This window comes from Myotis myotis, unplaced genomic scaffold (genome assembly GCF_014108235.1).
Source record: "Myotis myotis isolate mMyoMyo1 unplaced genomic scaffold, mMyoMyo1.p scaffold_m19_p_15, whole genome shotgun sequence".
NCBI classification, from domain to species: domain Eukaryota; kingdom Metazoa; phylum Chordata; class Mammalia; order Chiroptera; family Vespertilionidae; genus Myotis; species Myotis myotis.
In genome coordinates this window covers 36,160,970-36,180,065 of record NW_023416319.1, presented here as the reverse complement: position 1 = coordinate 36,180,065, position 19,096 = coordinate 36,160,970, and the positions used below count along the sequence as shown (strand labels likewise).

The following is a 19,096-nucleotide window of genomic DNA, read 5'->3' as shown; positions in this document are numbered from 1 at the left end:
ATAAAAATAGGAAATGGTTTGAAAATCCATAATTGGGAATTTGACCTAGTCTGGGGATCAGAGATGGCTTCCTTGAGGAAGTGACATTTGAATTATTTATCATTATCATAAGTGTGATTGAGCAGTTCAGTTTAATTAAGAGCTTAGGGAAATATCAAAATAAAAATTAAGGTTTAAAAATAAACATGTTAAATTTATTTCCATTCTATTCTTGGCCTTTCACTTGCATAATTCATTTTAAATTCTTGGATTCCTTCATTTTAATATTGGCTTCCTCAGTACATAAGTGTACCCATAAATATGTACATTTGATAATTAATAAATGCCTCCAAGATATAATAGATTTGAAAATTATTTATTAAAATGCACTAAACTTATCTTGTGTGTTATTCTATTGATACATCCTTAAATAAACAAACCAAGGCATTTCTGTTGTCTGTCTTTCCAAATAGACCTCTCGAGGATGATATGAGTCACACAATAAATGCTAAATAAATCAATTATGAATAATCTGTGTTAATAAAGAGGAGGAAACTAGGTGACTCACCTTTATATTTCCTTTTAGTGACTTTTTAGTATAATGCAGGGGGCTTTGAAACCATAAGGCCTGATTTTGAATCCCAGTTCCTTAATATGTATTCTTAGCAAGAACTAAACTACTCTAAAGCTTCATTTTCTTCATCTTAAAAAATAAAGTGAAATTACACGTGTGAAGTAGTTAGCATAGTGTCTGTCACATAGTAAGTGTTCATAAATGATGGCTAGTATGATAAGATATATGCACTAACTTTTTAAATCAATTTGTTTTATTTGTGATGTTTAAAATAGGCACTTATAGTAACACAAAATACTGGTATGTATGAGAGCAGATTATTAGCTCTTCCTATAATTAATTACACGAAGTCAAAAAGTGATAATTTTATAACTGGTAGGCCATTTGTTAAACTTCATGAATTATTAATTATTGATGATTAAATGGATAACTATGGTCCTTATCATTGCAATGAATACCTTTTAAATGATGATTCCCTAATGTATCTTTTATATAGATTATAAGACATTTGCTTGAATTGATGTGTGTGTATATATTTAATGTACATATTTAGATGTGAGAATGGAAGAAATACAAAATCTAGTCTATATTTTTAATTTTTCAACTTCTATAAGTAAACTTTGTCATTTTAAATACTCCTGTGTGAACTTTCTTTGCCTACACAGTGAAAAATACTTTAACTCTTTTCTTTACATTGACTAATACTGTCATTTTCTGAGGATCTTAATGAAAGCAAAGGATGTAAGGGAACTGATTGAACAAATAAATATTCTAAGGTTTCAAATTTGACTTTAAAATTTATTTTAACTCCATGTTATGTATAGTGATGATGTGCTCTCAAAAATAAAATAATATAAATGCTCCCTAAAACAAAGCAAAAAATGCCAGCAAACAAAAATATTTTAAGACCTTTGTATTTTACATTTTTAAAAATGCATTTCAAGTTTCTCCAGTAGCAAGATATCCACAAATTGGTGATTTTTTTTTTCTTGTATATTCTAAGCACACTGGCTGTAATCAAGGGATAAGTAAAATACTGTTTGGAATATAGTACTAAGAATAGGAGACATTTGATGGAAAATATTGTGAGGATATATGACCTTATGAAAACTTTGTTTTTGCACTTGAAATATTTTGATGGATTTAGTGAATTTACATGCTTTTCAAAGTGCTTAAAAGGACAGTTTTCAACATGTAGTGAGTGTCACTGTACTGTATACAGATGATGTTTTGTTGAGTTGTACACTTGAAACCTCTATGATAGTTTTGTGAACCAATGTCACCCCAATAAATTCAATAAAAAAATGAAGTGAGGGTTCCTAGGTGTCCATTTAGAGGAGTTTGACTATAAGATTGAAATCAACAGGAAGTTTTATGTAATACAATCTGACAACATATACTCCAAAAATATAATTTAGTGACTTTTTTTGTGTGACTGAGATTTATATAATAGTGTTTGCATCTCTTTTCTCAAACTACTTTATATTTTTCACTTGCTCATACAATGTGACTGAGATTAGGAAGCAGGCAATGTCCATTGTAAGAGTTGTGTCAAGCCCAAGATCACAATGCAAGTCATTGATAATTTGGTATTTGAATACAGATCTTCTGTCTTTTCTCTTTCCACATGTTGTTATTTTCACCAGGTTATTTTACTGGTTCCGTAATCCAAGCTGAGAGTTTAGAAATGTAAGTTTGTAGTTCTCAGGATGATTTGCTAAGTATTATTCACTAGATATTAAAAGAATGAACGTGGAAATAAAATTGCACATGTAAAATTTAATTTTTCTCGTAACTTGCCAATATGCATTGTGGAAGAGGTTTTCCTTTTTGGTATATTACAATTCTATATTCGTCCTTAAGATGAGCAAAAATAGACCATTATGATTAAAATCTATGTTTTTGTAATTTTGGTTTCTAACCTAAGAAGTGGCCATGTTTTTCCCACTTCAAACAGCTCAGCTTGGGTTTTCTAAGAAAGTAGATAAAAGCCTTATATTTATTTTAACATTCAGATCATTAGTGTAAATTCCTTTATTAGAAAGGTAACTTTTTTTAAAAGTACATGTTTAGGGCCGAAACCGGTTTGGCTCAGTGGATAGAGCGTCGGCCTGCGGACTGAGAGGTCCCGGGTTCGATTCCGGTCAAGGGCATGTACCTGGGTTGCGGGCATATCCCCAGTGGGAGATGTGCAGGAGGCAGCTGATCGATGTTTCTCTCTCATCGATGTTTCTAACTCTCTATCTCTCTCTCTTCCTCTCTGTAAAAAATCAATAGAAAATATATTTAAAAAAAAAAAAAAGTACATGTTTAGGAAAATCTCTAAGAAGCCAAAATTTAGAATGTTTTATTGGGCTAGATTTTTGGAATTGGGCTAGCTTTTTGGAATTGATTATAATCATATGGCCCTGAAAACAACAAAGTGGGTTTTAAAAACTACCCTTTAAAAAGACTACAAATAAAAATCTGTACCGTTTGATTTACAAGGATTCCAGGTTGGAGATCTGTTTGTGTATTGGTTACAAAGTCTTGTTGTGATTGGACGGGAAGTAAACATAATTTATTTTTCTGAGCTGTGATTGGCCAAACTCCTTTCCTTTCCACGATTTTCTAATAACTGAATCCGGAGCATATCCCTGCTTTTATCATCTGACCAGTGAGTTTGAGATATGCACTAGTACTGTACTAAAACTACTCAAATTGCTCGGAGACAGTTTGTGAATTTTAAGGTTATTGACAAAAGCGCTCAACGGGGCGCCTCGTTTGGCGTTTTACAACAAAGCAGTAGCGAGGTGTCAGCCTCCGAATAGCTCATACACGTAACTACTATCGCCACAAAAGGGGAGGATAGGATGACAGTGCTTTCCTCATTTTCATTAAAGTCGTGGACTGTTCTGCAGTGACTGAGTTCTGTGGGCTTCGTCTTCAGTTGAAAGTGTTGCTGTGCTTTGCTGCTGGGACTCCAGGACTGTTAATTCAGGCAAAGGCGAGCATCGTGTTCCCAAAAGCACCGCTCTGCCGAAGTGGCGCTTAACCTGGAGTTGATGTTGTGATCCAGAGTGGAAACCGGCGCGCTTTACTTTCGCCTCACCCCACCGAAGGAGCGACGAGTGGAAGATGGGCTGCAAACGCTCTTGCGTGCTCCTGGAGGAGAGCGTCCTCTTCTCCTGCCCATCTCTCCGCTCCTCAGCCGGCCGGGTCCCGCCGCGGCCGCCGCGGCGCGGGGCACTACTTTGCGTCTGCGGTGGTTCCTGGGACCCTCTTCCGCGGCTCCCTCCCCCGCCCGCGCCGGCGGAAGGAGACGCCGCTCGCAGCCGCGGGTGGATGGGAGGCGGAGCACTACTGGCCGGGCTCGGCGCCGGCGGCGGGCTGCCTGGGCGCTCAGACCGCCGTGGGGTTTGTCAGTTTGGTGTGTGTGGTGCGCGCGTGTCCATGTAGACCTGCAGTCAGGCTGCGAGACGGAGAGGCCAGGAGAGGGTTGACTAGGCGACCGAGGTCGCAGTGCCCTCTGCGCAGAGCGGCCGGTGCGCCCCCGAGTCCGCGCTCGCTCACGGGGCTGCCACCGTCCTCGGGTCCGCTCTCCTCAGCATGGGCGGCCGATAGCGTCGATTCGAGGGTCACCGAGCAGTGGACGCGGCAGCAGCGGCCGCGTCGCCCGTGGGGGCCATGGCGGTGGAGACGCGGCCGGAGCTGGTGGGGAAGCGGTTCCTGTGCCTGGCGGTGGGCGAAGAGGCGCGGCCGGAGCGCCGGGAGGGCGGCCGCAGCCGGCGGGGCTGGCGAGCGGGGGTCATCCGAGCGGTGTCACACCGGGACTGCCGCAATCCGGACCTGGCGGTAAGAGCGCGCCCCTCATCCCCCGAGTCCGAGCCTGCCCCCCACTTTATCGCAGCCATACCTCGGGGTACCTCTGGCACCTGGCTCTGCTGGCCAACTGGCGGTCACGCCCCCCCGGCGAGCTCAAGGCGGATTTGCCCACGTTCCCCTCACGGGGTCGCCCCCTCCCTGCATATGGCTTCCCGATGGGAACCGTGATGGAGCTGGACTCCCTAGCGTACGCCGGGGCCCTGGCCCGGCTCCTCGGTCCCTGTCCTGGAGGGTCTGCCGCGGCTCCCGGTGCAGCTCCTGGGCGGCCACGGAGACCTTTCGGAGAGGCGGGTCTGCGCAGTCAGGCGGGCGGGGGGTGGGGGGGTGGGGGGTGGGTGGGTGGGTGGGGGGTGGGTGGGTGGGTGGGGGGCGGACCCTGTGGCCGTCGGGGTCAGACCAGCCAGCATCTCTTCTCGCTCCAGTCTCAACAGTGCGGAGGCTGGGGACGTGAAACTTACCCGCGAGGCAGATGAGGGAGGGAGAACAGAGAGAGACCTCTGTCTTCCCGTCAGTCCTGGGATTGCAGTATGCTTTGGGGCCAAGGCCGCGGCAGGGGTACCCAGATTTCACCTCTTTCCACAGTAGATGCTTGTATTTCTAACCGGAAACGATGAAAATGAAAAGTTTTGGTTTGGAGGGCCATAAAAATCAACCCCTCTCTCCCTCCCGTTCTCCCTCCCTCCCTTCCTTCCTCCCTTCCTCCCTCCCTTCCTTCCTTCCGTTTTTTTACATAGTGTTGTGTGTTTTTGTTAGAAGTGAAGTGCTTTTGTCATCCGTTTTAAGGTTTTATACTGTTTTAAAAGAAACAAAAAATGTAAGTTAAAACGTTAATGCCCAGCTGAACCTTTGTCTTTTCCTTTCCTCCCCTCTCCTTACATATGACTCTGCCAGCATTTTCTTTCAGTCGTGTAGGAATGTGTAGATGGGCTGTGTCCCGTCCGTGTTCCAAGCACATTTTCACTGGGGGACAGGTCGGAAGTCAGGGGCAGAGTTAGAGGCAAGACATGCAGTAAGCTTCGCAAAGTCGGTTTAGGTCTGCTTTAGGAATACATAATCCATGAAATTCATTGGTAAGTGCCCTGGGCATTTAATTTTCACTGGAAATTTAAAATTTGGGAATATTCTTCCTTTTATATATATGCGGATTCACAATTCCAAATTCACTTTAATATCTACCTTTACATGTACCTATTTTAATATTTCTGTTGGAGTTTCTGATTGTTTTTGTAAACCTTGTTTCATGCCCATAGTCAATGATATGGTGTCATAAGGCATTTGACTTGATATTGCAAAATACATCTGTTTTGCTAATAGGTAGTTTTGATTGGAAATAAGCAGAATAGAGGTAATTTTGAAAGTTTTCATTGTTACTCCGGTTGAAAAGTAAAAGAATCGCCCTTGAAATTTGATCGTAATCTACAACTGTGGCAATTCAATAACTTTGTTGTGTAAAAGATATGTTCTGAATTTATTTCTCCTTTTACTATGATATGAAGTTGCCTGGGCTTTTATGTAGAAGCTAGTTAAATTATAGCTGAGCATTTTAATATTTCAAGACAAACATGGAATGCTGTTTTGGGTTTTCCACAGTATTTTATCTTAGTACACACATGAATATTAGGAAATATAGTTTTAAATTATGAATATTATTGGTGATAGTCAAGTTATAAAAATAAATACATTAAAAACAATTACATGGAAATTTAAATGATATATAGAGAGGCATTTACTACATATACCATGTTTTTAAAAGGCAAGGTATTAAGCTAGATATTTATTTATTTTAAATATATTTTTATTGACTTCAGAGAGCAAGGGAGAGGGAGAGAGAGAAACATCAATGATGAGAGAGAATCATTGATTAGCTGCCTCTTGCACGCCCCCTGCTGGGGGGTCGATTCCGCAACCCAGGCATGTGCCCTTGACCAGAATGGAACTAGGGACCCTTCAGTCCACAGGCCAACACTCTATCCACTGAGCCAAACCGGCTAGGACATAAGCTGGATATTTAAAAGTGAAAAATATATGCGGATGATGGGGATTGATGGGAAAGAACAAGTTTTCCCAGGTGATGGAAATGTTTTATATCTTGATTGTTGGTTACAGGGGTGTATACAAATGTCAAAACTTATCATACACCTAAAACGTGTATTTCCTATATGCAAATATTACCTCAAAACATTAATGCTTATGTGAACCTTTAACAGTTTTCCTTTATATAACAGCCTTTATTTGAAGAATTTACTACAGTGTAATCTGAGGTTTTTAAAACCTAGAGCCTAAAGTGTTAACGCCTAGACTTTCTTACATTCGTATTTTGTTTACATTTATAATTCTAAATTAATGAAACTTGGGACAGTTTAGCATCAGCACATTTATTAGAAACTAGAGGCCCAGTGCACAAAATTTGTGCACTGGAAGGGGAGTTCCCCCCAGCTTGGTCAGTGCCCTCTCACAGTGCGGGAGCCACGCAATCGATTGTCCCAAAGAAGTAGGCCCCACCCACCCATCCGGGGCTCCTCGATGGATTGCCCCAAAGAGGTGGGCTGGAGCTGCGGGACCCACCTCTGCACCGCGCATGCAGCATCAAGCCCCCACCCACCCATGTGCAAGCGCAGCCCTGCCCACTCATGCACGCCCACTATACACGCAGCCTCCTGGTGATCGCTCGTTACAGCGTGAGGGCGTCACGACTACATAGGCTTTTATTAATAGGATATTGGCTGTACATATTTATGGCACATGTTTGGAAGGATAACTATCAAAACTTGAAAGTTTAGGGAATACTTTGTCTCAAAAGTTAACCAATTCTTACTTTTGGTCTTATGTATAAGGAATGCCATGTGCATTAATTTTTTTTTCTCCGACCACAGCTGTTAACTACCACAGCCATGGTAGTTTCCACAATATGAGTTGATTATTTTATAGATCTGGAGATTACAAGTCTAACATGGATCTCTGGACTAAAATCAAGGTGTGATAGAACTGTGTTCTTTTCTGGATACTCCCAGGGACATCTTTTCCTTTCTTTTTTCCCTTTCTAGCTTTTAAAAGCAGTCCATATGACTTGGCTCAGGGCTCTCTTCCTCCTTAAAAACCAGCAACATTGTATCTCTCTGACCATTCTCCAAGCACACCTCTCTCTGATGCTCCTGCTACCTCTTCCACTTTTAAATGCCTTTGTGATCATATTGGGTGCACCCAGATAACCCAGGATAATCTCCCCATTTGCTAATTAACAACCTTAGTTCCCCTTTGCCGTGTAATGTCACAACGCTATAGGTTTCATGTATTAGGGAATGAGCATCTTTGGGATGGCACTATTCAGCTCACCAAACTATGATAGCAAAAACATTCTTTTACAATAAGAAGATATATTATTTGATACAAATAAGACTAAAATTGTATTTTTTCATGCTAGCAGTTTCAATGTCATTACTATCTGATCTCTTAAGTAAATGAGCCTAATGTAGAATTTTTACTAAACTATTCTTGGATAATTTCACCTATTGTGTTGGTGACTTCTAAAAACAAAATGGCTTGAAAGCCTTCTGAGTTATCTATTGGAATTACATTAATTAACCGCCAAAAAACTTTATGTGAACCCTTTTTATTCAGGAGGGCCACATTGTTGAAATACTTAAAGTATATTGTGAGACCTCAGCATGTTGAATTCTTTTTTAACCCTATCACTTAGGGAGGTTTTTGCCTTGGTATACATGTTGAACATTATTATTGCCCTACTTTTTGAGGAACTTTGCTGGAAGATTGGTAGTATTATAGAAAGAAAGCTAAAAATGGAGAAGTACTATTGTAAAATATTGTCATACTTATTAAAGAGCAAAAGTGTCTTTACTCAAATGTTTTTTTACTTACCTTCCATAACCTGTCAGCCATATATTATCCATCCATTCATTTACCCACCCACCTTCCCTTGATTCTTAGGGTGATTGCAGCATTTTTTTAAGCTTACCTGTGTAAAACGTCAGTATTTTCTTTTAAAAAGGATCGAACTGCTTGGTTGGTGTGGTTCAGTGGTTGAGCATTGACCTATTAACCAGGAGGCCAGGGTTCGATTCCTGGTCAGGGCACACTCACAGGTTGCGGGTTCGATCCAGTGTGAAGCGAGCAGGAGGCAGTCGATCAATGATTTTCTCTCATCATTAATGTTTCTACCTCTCCCTTCCTCTCCTTCCCTCTCTGAAATCCATAATAAAAAATATTTTTTTAAAAAGTATCAGGCATTTTTTTAATACCCAAATGGAATAAAAAGTTACATTATGCTTCATAGACCAAACACATAAATTTGCTTGTGTATTGGAGAATTTTCTTTTTGTTTTGTTAATTTTTACTTACTGATTTTTTAAGAGTGAGGAAGGGGGAGAGAAAGAGATCAGTGTGTTGTTCCACATATTTATGCATTCATTGATTGATTTTTGTATATGCCCTAACCCTGATCAAACCCGCAACCTTGGCATATCTAGAAAATGCTCTAACCAACTCAGGTACCTGCCAGAGCTGGGGAATTTTCTTATGGTCATTTAGTGTGAGGAGTAGTTAACCTTGGAATACAGATTTAAACTGTTCTAAACTGTATACCTAATAAAAGTTATTCTTCAGAGTTTATGTCTTAAATGTAAATAAAATACTTATTTTTAGTAAGTTTAAAGTGATTTATGATTTATTTATAGGGAAGTCCTTTTCCATTTTTGGTTCTATGCATTCTGCTCAGCTATCTCAAGTTTCATATTAAATTGGTAACATTTGACTCCCTTATAAGTTTTGTTAAGATAATTGTTTATGTAATTCTGAAATTTATAACAGGGTCTTGCAGTATTGATAATGCTAATTTCTGGTTTAGTCACAAAATGTTGAATGAATGAATGATTTTTACTTTATTGCTCAGTATCACCTAGATAAGTTAACCATGGGGAAAACTGGTTTAGCTGGCAGATTGGAAAACTTTTATGTCTGATTTAAATATGTAGACTGTTTTTTACCCTTTCTTAAATTTGTTGGTGTTATTAGTTGAAAAGACTTAACTGCAAGAAAATGAGTATGTAAATTGTACCTATGGCACATGGATAGAGTTTATGGAGTCAGTTAACACAGTTGTAACCACTACCTAGTGTAAAAAAAAGGTGATTATCCAGTAAATGGTTTGAATAGTATGCTTCTGTAAAATTAAATAAAGGAGGTACGTTTCCCCTTGACTTGTGATACATACATTCTGGCACATATTTTTTTTCCGTTAATTTAAGATAGAATTTTTTTATTCATCAGGTAATTGGACTAAAGACATCTGACCATGAGAATTGTGTTCTTTCATATAGGGATGTAATCATAGTTAAAAGTAAAATGCTAGATATTTTAATGTAATTGCAAGCATATAGGCTATTTCCCTATGTTTTTAGATTTAATATATTACATTTTGACAAGTTCATGTTTTGTACAAAGAATGTATTCAACATTCAAACTCATATTCATTATCTATCCTCTCTGCGTATTTAGTACAGTACCTAGAATTTACTTAGGTGTTTAGTAAATGTTCATTGAATGGTAAATGAATATCATAAAAATTTATTGAATTACTATAGTCCATACTAACCAACTCAATTATCTATTACTGTTTACTCATTTATAAACTTATTTATTTATTGACTTTGTAGAGAGAGAAACATTGATTTGTTGTTCCACCCATCTATGCATTCATTGGTTGACTCCTGCATGTGCCCTGATGGTGGAGGAAGGAACCCGAAACTTGGGGCATTGGGACAACATTCCAACCAACTGAGCTACCAGGCCAGGGCTGTTACGATATACTCTTAATTTTGAATCTCTATTTTTCTTTTGTGACATTATCTACCTTAGTGATTGTTCACCCAGTATTCATTATCCATAGTGTGGTTTGACTAAGGGGTGAGCCAGTATTCCTAAGCCACACACAATCCCATTTACCATTGTAACAAAAAAAATTAAGGTACTTAGGAATAAACTTAACCAAGGAGGTAAAAGACCTGTACTCATAAAACTACAGGATGTTGAAAAAAGAGATGGAAGAAGATATGAACAAGTGGTAGAATATGCCGTGTTCATGGATTGGTAGAATCAACATCATTAAAATGTCCATACTACCCAAGGCAATGTACAGATTCAGTGCAATCCCTATTAAAATACCAAAGGCATATTTAACAGAGCTAGAGCAAATACTCCAAAAATTTATATGGAATCAAAAAAGACCCTGAATAGCTGCAGCAGTTTTGAGAAAGAAAAGCACAGTAGGAGGAATCATAATACCATATTTCAAGTTATACTACAAAGCCACTGTTCTCAAAACTACCTGGTACTGGCACAAGAATAGGCATATAGATTAATGGAACAGAACAGAGAACCCAGAAATTGACCTAAGCCATTATGCTCAATTAATATTTGACAGTGGAGTCAAGAGAGTCTTTTCAATAAATGGTGTTTGGAAAATTGGACAGATACATGCAAAAAAATGAAACTAGACCATCAACTTACACCATACACAAGAATAAACTCAAAATGGATAAAAGAGACAAATATAAGTCATGAAACCACAAAAATCCTAGAAGAAACCACAGGCAGCAAAATCTCAGTCTCTCTCTCATAGCAATATGTTTACAGACACATCTCCTGATGCAAAGGAAACGAAGGAGAAAATAAATGGGACTACATCAAAATCAAAAGTTTCAGCACAATGGAAGAAACCATTAACAAGAGAGCCCACTGTAGAGGAGAACATATTTGGCAATGATACAGCTGATAAAGGGTTAATATCCAAAATATATAAGCAAGTCATACAACTTAACAAAAGGAAGACAGACAATCCAATAAAAAAAATGGGCAAAGGACCTAGTCACTTCTCCAAAGAGGACATACAGATGGCCAAGAGACATATTAAAAATGCTCAAAGTCACTGATCATTAGAGAGATGCAAATTAAAGTGACAATGAAGTATCACCTCACACCTGGCTACCATCAACAAATCAACAAATGACAAGTGCTGGCTAGAATGAGGAGAAAAGGGAACCCTAGTACACTGCTGGTGGGAATGCAGACTGGTGCTATCATGGAAAACAGTATGGAGTTTCTTCAAAAAATTAAATACGGAACTAACTTTTGACCCAATGATCCCACTTTTAGGAATATATCATAAGAAACCCGAAGCACCGATCAGAAAGAATGTATACACCCCCATGTTCATAGAAACACAATTTACAATAGCTAAGATTTGGAAACAGCCCCAAGTGCCCATCAGTAGATGAATGGATAAAAAAGCTGGTAGTACATTTATACCATGGAATACTATGCAGCAGTAAAAAGGAAGAATCTCTTACCCTTTGAGACAGCATGGAGGGACCTGAAGAGTATCATGCTAAGTGAAATAAGTCAATCAGAGAAAGACAAGTATCACATGATTGCACTCATGCGGAATCTAAGTAACAAACTGATGAACGGAGTGGATCCAGAGATATGGAAGCATGGAACAGAGTGCAGAATCTCAGAGGGAAAGGGGGGGAGAGCGGGTGGGTGGGAGATAATCAACCAAAGACCTTTATGCATATATGCATAACCCATGGGCACAGACAATAGGGTTGAAGGCCTGGGGAGGGAGGCAGGGGCAGGCGGGAGGGGGACATATGTAATGCTTTCAACAATAAAGAATTATTAAAAAAAAAAAAAAGTGAACTCTTCTGGCTATAATTGATGAGGGCATGCATGCCCTAAATAGTTCCAGTCAGAATGAAGCAAGCCAAATATAGTGTTGTGTGGGTATCTGTATGGAATCACCACAGCTATTATTTCCTGTGGACATAGCTGTCATAGAGAGGCTAATATTTGAAAAGTCAACAGAGCCCTAGCCGGTTTTGCTCAGTGGATAGAGCATTGGCCCGCAGACTGAAGGGTTCTGGGTTCAATTTTGGTTAAGTACACATACCCCAGACATGGCTTATGTGAGAGGCAACCAATTGATATGTCTATCTCACATTGATGTTTCTCTATGTGCCTCTCCACCTCCCTTCCACTTCCTCTAAAAATCAATGGAAAAATATTGTTGGGTAAGGATTAACAACAACAAAAATGTCAACAGAAGAAATGTGGTTGATCACATTGTTTTCTGAAGCCTAAATACCACTACTGTATTTTTCATTTATGGGCTTTTTCATTATGTAAGAATAAATTAATTTATCTGTTTTTGTGTTTTTTTCTTTTCTTTGGAAGCACAAACATGTTAGGTGAAACACATGGTAATATTTCTTTTTTTCTTTTTTTTTGAAAGATAGGCATTTTCTTGACACTTGCCTTATTTGTTATTTGATGTTGAGACATTAGACTTTTGTCATACCAATTTTGAATGACTTCAGTGATGATTTTCAAGAAGGGTGATATGTTTTGTTTTATTGTGTGTAGGTATATCCCAAAGCTTTGAAGAATTATTTTAACGTATATAAAACACAAATTTGTGTCTCAGTGGCTGAGCGTTGATATAGGAACCAAGAGGTCACAGGTTTGTTTCCTGGTCAGGGCACATACCGGGGTTGGGGGTTTTGGTTCCCAGTAGGGGTGTGCAGGAGGCAGCCAATCAGTGATGTTTCTCTCTCATCTATGTGTCTATCTCTCTATCCCTCTATTCCTTTCTCTCCCTCTCTCTCTAAATATAAATAAATTTTGAATTTTTATGTCATAAACTATGTTATAGTTTAAAAATTTTAGGAAAGAGGTATCATTAATTCTTAGGAATTAACAAGAAATGGCAACCTTTATTTTTTAGGTTATATACCATAAATGTTTCTTCTTTATGTCAGTGTTGGCCAGATAAATAACTCCAGGTACATTATTCCTTACCTGCAGTTCTGGTACTTATAATATTGTTTTTAATGATTCATTTAGAAAACCTCACTGACTGAAATTCTTTTTTCAGTAGAAGCTAATATGAACTGAATATTTTTGTTGTGTAAGAGAAATATATTTTTTTAATATATTTTATTCATTTTTTACAGAGAGGAAGGGAGAGGGATAGAGAGCTAGAAACATCGATGAGAGAGAAACATCCATCAGTTGCCTCCTGCACACCCCCTACTGGGGATGTGCCTGCAACCAAGGTACATGCCCTTGACTAGAATTGAACCTGGGACCCTTCAGTCTGCAGGCCGACACTCTGTCTACTGAGCCAAACCGGTTAGGGCTGTAAGAGAAATATTAATGTGCTTTATTTTAGGGTACTGCTCTAAACTCAGGCTTACATACAATATATGCATTTTTACATATAATAAACACTATATTACTATACTTAACTACTATCATATATGCTATTTAACTTTATAGCATCCTACTAAGTTTGAACTCCAAAGCCCTTCTTTCCTTCTCCCCTCCCCTCCCATGATTTAAGTCCTCTTAGGACTTCTTCCTCTCCTGACTACAGTTCCTCTAACCTTCTAAATTTAGTATTAGAAATTATTCCTTTGCATACTGTGTTTCTTTTTCTTTCCTTTTTTAAAAATGTAATTCTTTATTGTTTAAAGTATTACATATGTATCCTTTTCTCCCATTGACCTCTCCCCAGGTGCTCCTATCCCCCCAGGACATCTCCTCACCCTCCTACTGTCTGTGTCCATTGGTTATGCTTATATGCATGCATACAAGTCCTTTGGTTGATCTCTTAACTGCCCCCCACCCCCCTACCTTCCCTCTGAGGTTTGTGTTCCACAAATAAGCAAGCTTATGTGATAGTTCTCTTTCTCCGACTGTATTTTCTTTTTCAATATTTTTATTACCTTTGGAGAATTTACTTGTGCTTCTTTGCATCATTACTCACAAATCGGCAACTTGAGTATTGACCTTCAAATTGAATCCAGCATCTCTTACCTTTGTTGTCTTTACTTGAATGGTCCTATAGTTGAGTGTGATATAATGTGTCTAAAATGTCATTTATTATCTTCATGTGAAACCAGTTTCCCTTTTGAGACTTACCATTTTTTTTTAAAGATATATTTTATTGATTTTAGAGAGGAAGGGAGAGGGAGAGACAGAAACATCAAAGAGAGAATCATCGATTGGCTGCCTCCTACACGCCACCACTGGGGATTGAGCCTTTAACCCAGGGCACATGCCCTGAGTGGGAATTGAACCCGGACTTCCTGATTCATAGGTTGACGCTCAAACCGCTGAGCCAGGCTGCCTGGGTGAGACTTATCTTTAAAGTCTCATCCAGACTTAAAAACAACTTCATTCTTTACCTTTTCATCACCTAGAATGTAAGTACTTACTAAATTCTGCAAATTTCTTATTTAAAAAAAATTATTTAGGAATTTATTTTTTCCTTTTTATTGAATTTATTGGGGTGACACTGGTTAACAAAATTATACAGGTTTCAGGTTCATAACTCTACAACACATCATCTATACACTGCATTGTGTGTTCACCACCACAAGTCAAGTCTCAGTCCATCACCATTTATCCCCCCTATACCCCTCCTCCATTTTCCTCCACACACCATCCAACCCAATCACCACACTGTTGTTAGTGTCCATGAATTTTTCTCACCACCCCCCCCCCCCCCCCCTGCAGCTATCAGCCTGCTCTGCAAATTTCTTACTTCAAATTGCAATCTTCTCTCCCCAGTACCAGGCAGTTTTGAGGACAGTGGCTTTGTAATATAACTTGATATCTGGTATTGAGATCCCTTCTACTTTGTTCTTCTTTCTCAGGATTGCTGCAGCTATTTGGAGTCTTTTTTTTATTCCAGATGAATATTTGGAGAGTTCGTTTTAGGTCTGTGAAATATGCCGTTGGTATTTTGATGGGGAGTGCATTGAATCTATAGATTGCTTTGGGTAGTATGGATATTTTAATGATGTTAATTCTACCAATCCATGAACACGGTATGTTCTTTCATCTGTTTATGTCTTCCTCTACCTCTTTTTTCAAGTGTTTAAACATCCTCAGTCTTGTTCCTAGCCTTTGAAATTTTAAAATTCACTAACTGGTTAAACTTCTTGTTGTGTTTAGCAAATCTTTTTATTTTCAAATGTGTTTTTATTCATTTCAGAGAGGAAGGGAGAGGGAGAGAGAGATAGAAACATCAATGATGAGCGAGAATCATTGACTGTTTCCTGCATATGCCCCTTACTGGGGATCTAACCTGTACCCTAGACGTGTGCCCTGACTGGGAATTGAACCAGGACTTCCTGAGCCACACTGGCTGAGCTGTTTAGTAAATCTTTTGTTGGAATTTTAGAAATATTACAACCTACTGTTTATGAAATCATAAAATGCATTTGCTGATAAAGACTAACCCTTTGAATGGGTTAAATTACCTTCAAAAACCTGTAGTGAAGGTATCATCTAATCATCTCCTTAGTTGGGACTATTTACATCGGTATCATGGCTGGTGTTTAAATTTTAAGTTGAATTTAGCTTCTTCATTATTTCAGGTGCCTTCTAGTATTTGCTATATTGGTATGAGGATTATGTGTTGTAAATGTAGAAGATTTCCTGTCACATGCCAGAAAATGTAGAAACAAAACATACAGTAGAAACTAACAGCATTTATAGAAGAGATTTTAGAGTTTTTTAAAACTAGAAGTCGGATTAATTTATGTCTTGTGAAAGATTGTCACTTAGGAGCTGAAGCATCTGATCCATTGTTTAAATTATAGGTTTCAGTAAGATTCAGAAAACATCTTTAGGCTCAGAGGAATATCAAAGAAGGAGTCATATGTTAATATATGGATAAAGGTATGTATTGTCATTTAATGTAAAATGGCTATTTGTATGTATATGTATATACACACACATACATACATTTAATATGATACTTTTCTCCCTAAATTATTTCTTAGATTGAATGTTAGCATCAAGGCAATACAGTACTGGGTAAGGTATTTAAACTATGAAACAATTTAAAATTAGTAAACTCTTCCAGTGTACTGAATAGCATCATGCTATTATTTTGGTCTGTCTTTTTCTTCAAAACCACATTTATTAAATATATAGATCATATTTTAGAGTGTTACCCCTACCCCCTAAAATGTTTTATTTATTGCTTTAACTTTCAAAATATTTTATATTTTAATATGAAAATGAATCATTTTAAGGGACACCATTTTACATTGTGAGGAAAATGAGAATTGTGATGAATTAAAATGCTCTTGATTTTCATAGTGATTTTCCTTATTGGCTTTTGGATTGCTTTTTTAGTTCGTTGGAAAAGTGAACGACCAGAGGTTATAGGAGAAAAGGAAGAAACCTGAGGGTACTGAATTCTGATCTTCAACCCCTTCAATTAGAACAGCTTTGATTTTATCAGTTTCATTTTATAATCATTTCTCAGGTAAAAAATAGGTTATGTAGTTCTATTTTTAGGGAAAAGGAAATATGCCATTGTTAAAGAGAAGCTTTTACTGACAGAAAATTATGGAACTAATAGCAGATACAGGGCGAATAAAGTAACATACAGCTGTTGTTAAAGACAATGACTATTATTATAGCAAATGAATAACTCTTGCTCAGTAATTGAGGATCAAAATTGTAATTACAAAGTGACACTTAATGAGGATATTCCTGGAAGAACTTAAACTAATGTGGTCCAGGTATGCAATTTTTAGTGATCAATGGTTCGAACCTACAAGAAGATTCTAATATGTATGACTAAAGTCAGTGATTCTGAACTTTTTCTTTATCTTGTATTCATTGCAGTCTTCCAGTGGCTAAGCTTTAGTGTGCGTGAAAATCTTGGAGAGAGCTCCATACTTAAAGTGCTATTTTCTATTCCTCGTGTCTAGATATTTTGATCTTGAGTATAAAGGTAGAGGACCAAAAATCTCCATTTTACTAAGAATTATTTTTTAGGTACCAAAATAACAAAATTATAATTTCACTTCCACCACCACCCTCATCAGCCCACTTTGCTACTCTTTAACCATTTTTATTAATTCAAATGTCTTCTAGAGGTTCTTTACAAATATATAAGCAAAGTGTATATAGTCTCATTTCTCCCATTCATATGTGATCAATCTGAGCATCACTAAAAGGAAAACAACCATACATTATGAGTCACCTGATAAGATATAGTAGGAAGTACACAGTCAACCAGTGAAGTTTTTTACTGAAAATTATTGAACTTGGCATGTATCATCAAGCTTCTATATTCAACCACTGGTTTGCAGAACATATGAGGGTAGAGGAACATGTTAAACTACACCTTGAGGATTCAGTCAGCCACATCCACAGTGGGCAATTGTAAAGCTGTGCAATCTGATATTGTGGCCACTTGCCTCATGTGGCAATTTAAATTAATTAAAATTTAATAAAATTAAAAATCAATTCCTCATTTGCTCTTGCCACATTGCTAGTTCTCAGTTGCCACATATAGCTGGTGACTTTGATTGTAGGCAGCACAGAAATTTCATCATTGCAAAAGGTCTGTTAGAGTAACCATTAAAAGAATATACAAATTAACATACAAACTAGTAGAGGGGGAAAAAAAACTGGAATAATAAAAAATTTTTAAAAAAGAAGGCAAGAAACAAGAGACAAAGAAACATAACAAAGGTGAGACAAACAGAAAGCACAAAATGATATAGATATAATTTTAACCTAAAAAAAAATCAGGAATTACTTAAACAGATAAAGTGTTTCAGTTAAATGGCAGGTTATCAAACCTGAAGGAGAAAACCCACATAATACACATATATGCTTTCATAACAAATCCATCAGAAACATCAGAATACTTAAAGGTGGATGTAAAGAAAGGGAAAAATTCCATGAAAATACTAATTAAAGATCGTTACTGTGGCTATTTTAAATTCAGCGTTTAAGGCAAGAAGTACTATTTGGGATAAAGGCTTTATCATGTTAAAATAATTCACTAGCAAGAAGATATAATAATTTTATAATTTTATGTGAAATGGCTTAAAACACAAAATTGAAATTGAGAAATTAGAGAAAATAAATAAGTTTACAATTACAGTGGGAGATTACTGTAAATAACTGATAGAACTAGCAATAAAAGAAATATCAGTAATGAATAGAAAATTTACAATATTTTAGAATGATAAGACTGTCTCACAGATGGTTGTGTGAATGATATAGTATAGTCAATAAATACACTATCATTCAGTAAATATTGAAGTGCTTTTATTCAATAAATATTTGAGCACCTACTTACTCTATATCAGGTACTGTTTGAAACTTGTATATTGTAAGGTATACAACCTTAATCCAATGAAAATAAGACTTAATCTCTTCAGATCATGTATAATTTAATCGTTAATTTTAAATGCTTAGTGTATGATAAATAGTGATAGCGGTGCAGATTCACAGAAGTGAGCGATACAGATTTGAAGGATGCATTTATGGAGGAAATAGGACATTTTGAATCCTGAAGAGTAACTGGCAATTAGAATATGAGAAAAGGGGTGAAATGGTTTTGGTAGGGAAAATAGAATGAGAAAAGGCAAACCAGTCAGCTTCAGAATAGAGTTTATATTGGAGAAACAATAAGAATAACTTAAAAATCAGGGCTTAATTGTAATATCAGACTGAGAAATTTGTGGTATGTCTAGGGAGTGGTTGGGTGAAATGAATAACATAGTAATTATGCCATTTCCCAGCTTTACGAATATTTCTGAAGGTACACGGAAAGGCCTTGGT

The 19,096-nt window shown here is 37.6% G+C and overlaps 1 protein-coding gene across 8 annotated transcripts in view; it reads left to right on the top strand.

Moving 5' to 3' along the window:
* The window catches only part of JMJD1C (jumonji domain containing 1C), a 252,566-nt gene that overhangs the window by 29,845 nt on the left and 203,625 nt on the right, over positions 1–19,096 (top strand). Inside the window, exons 1-3 of one of the 8 annotated variants that reach the window (XM_036336850.1) lie at positions 12,849–12,950; positions 15,151–15,214; positions 16,102–16,180. The exons of 1 other annotated variant lie outside the window; for it this stretch is intronic. In XM_036336850.1, the coding sequence (XP_036192743.1) occupies positions 16,171–16,180 (10 nt within the window). In that variant the 5' untranslated portion in view covers positions 12,849–12,950; positions 15,151–15,214; positions 16,102–16,170. Of the gene's footprint in view, positions 1–3,866; positions 4,388–12,848; positions 12,951–15,150; positions 15,215–15,290; positions 15,325–16,101; positions 16,181–19,096 lie in introns of those variants that run through there. 6 more of the 8 variants (XM_036336851.1, XR_004972207.1, XM_036336861.1 and 3 more) reach the window with 6 other exon arrangements.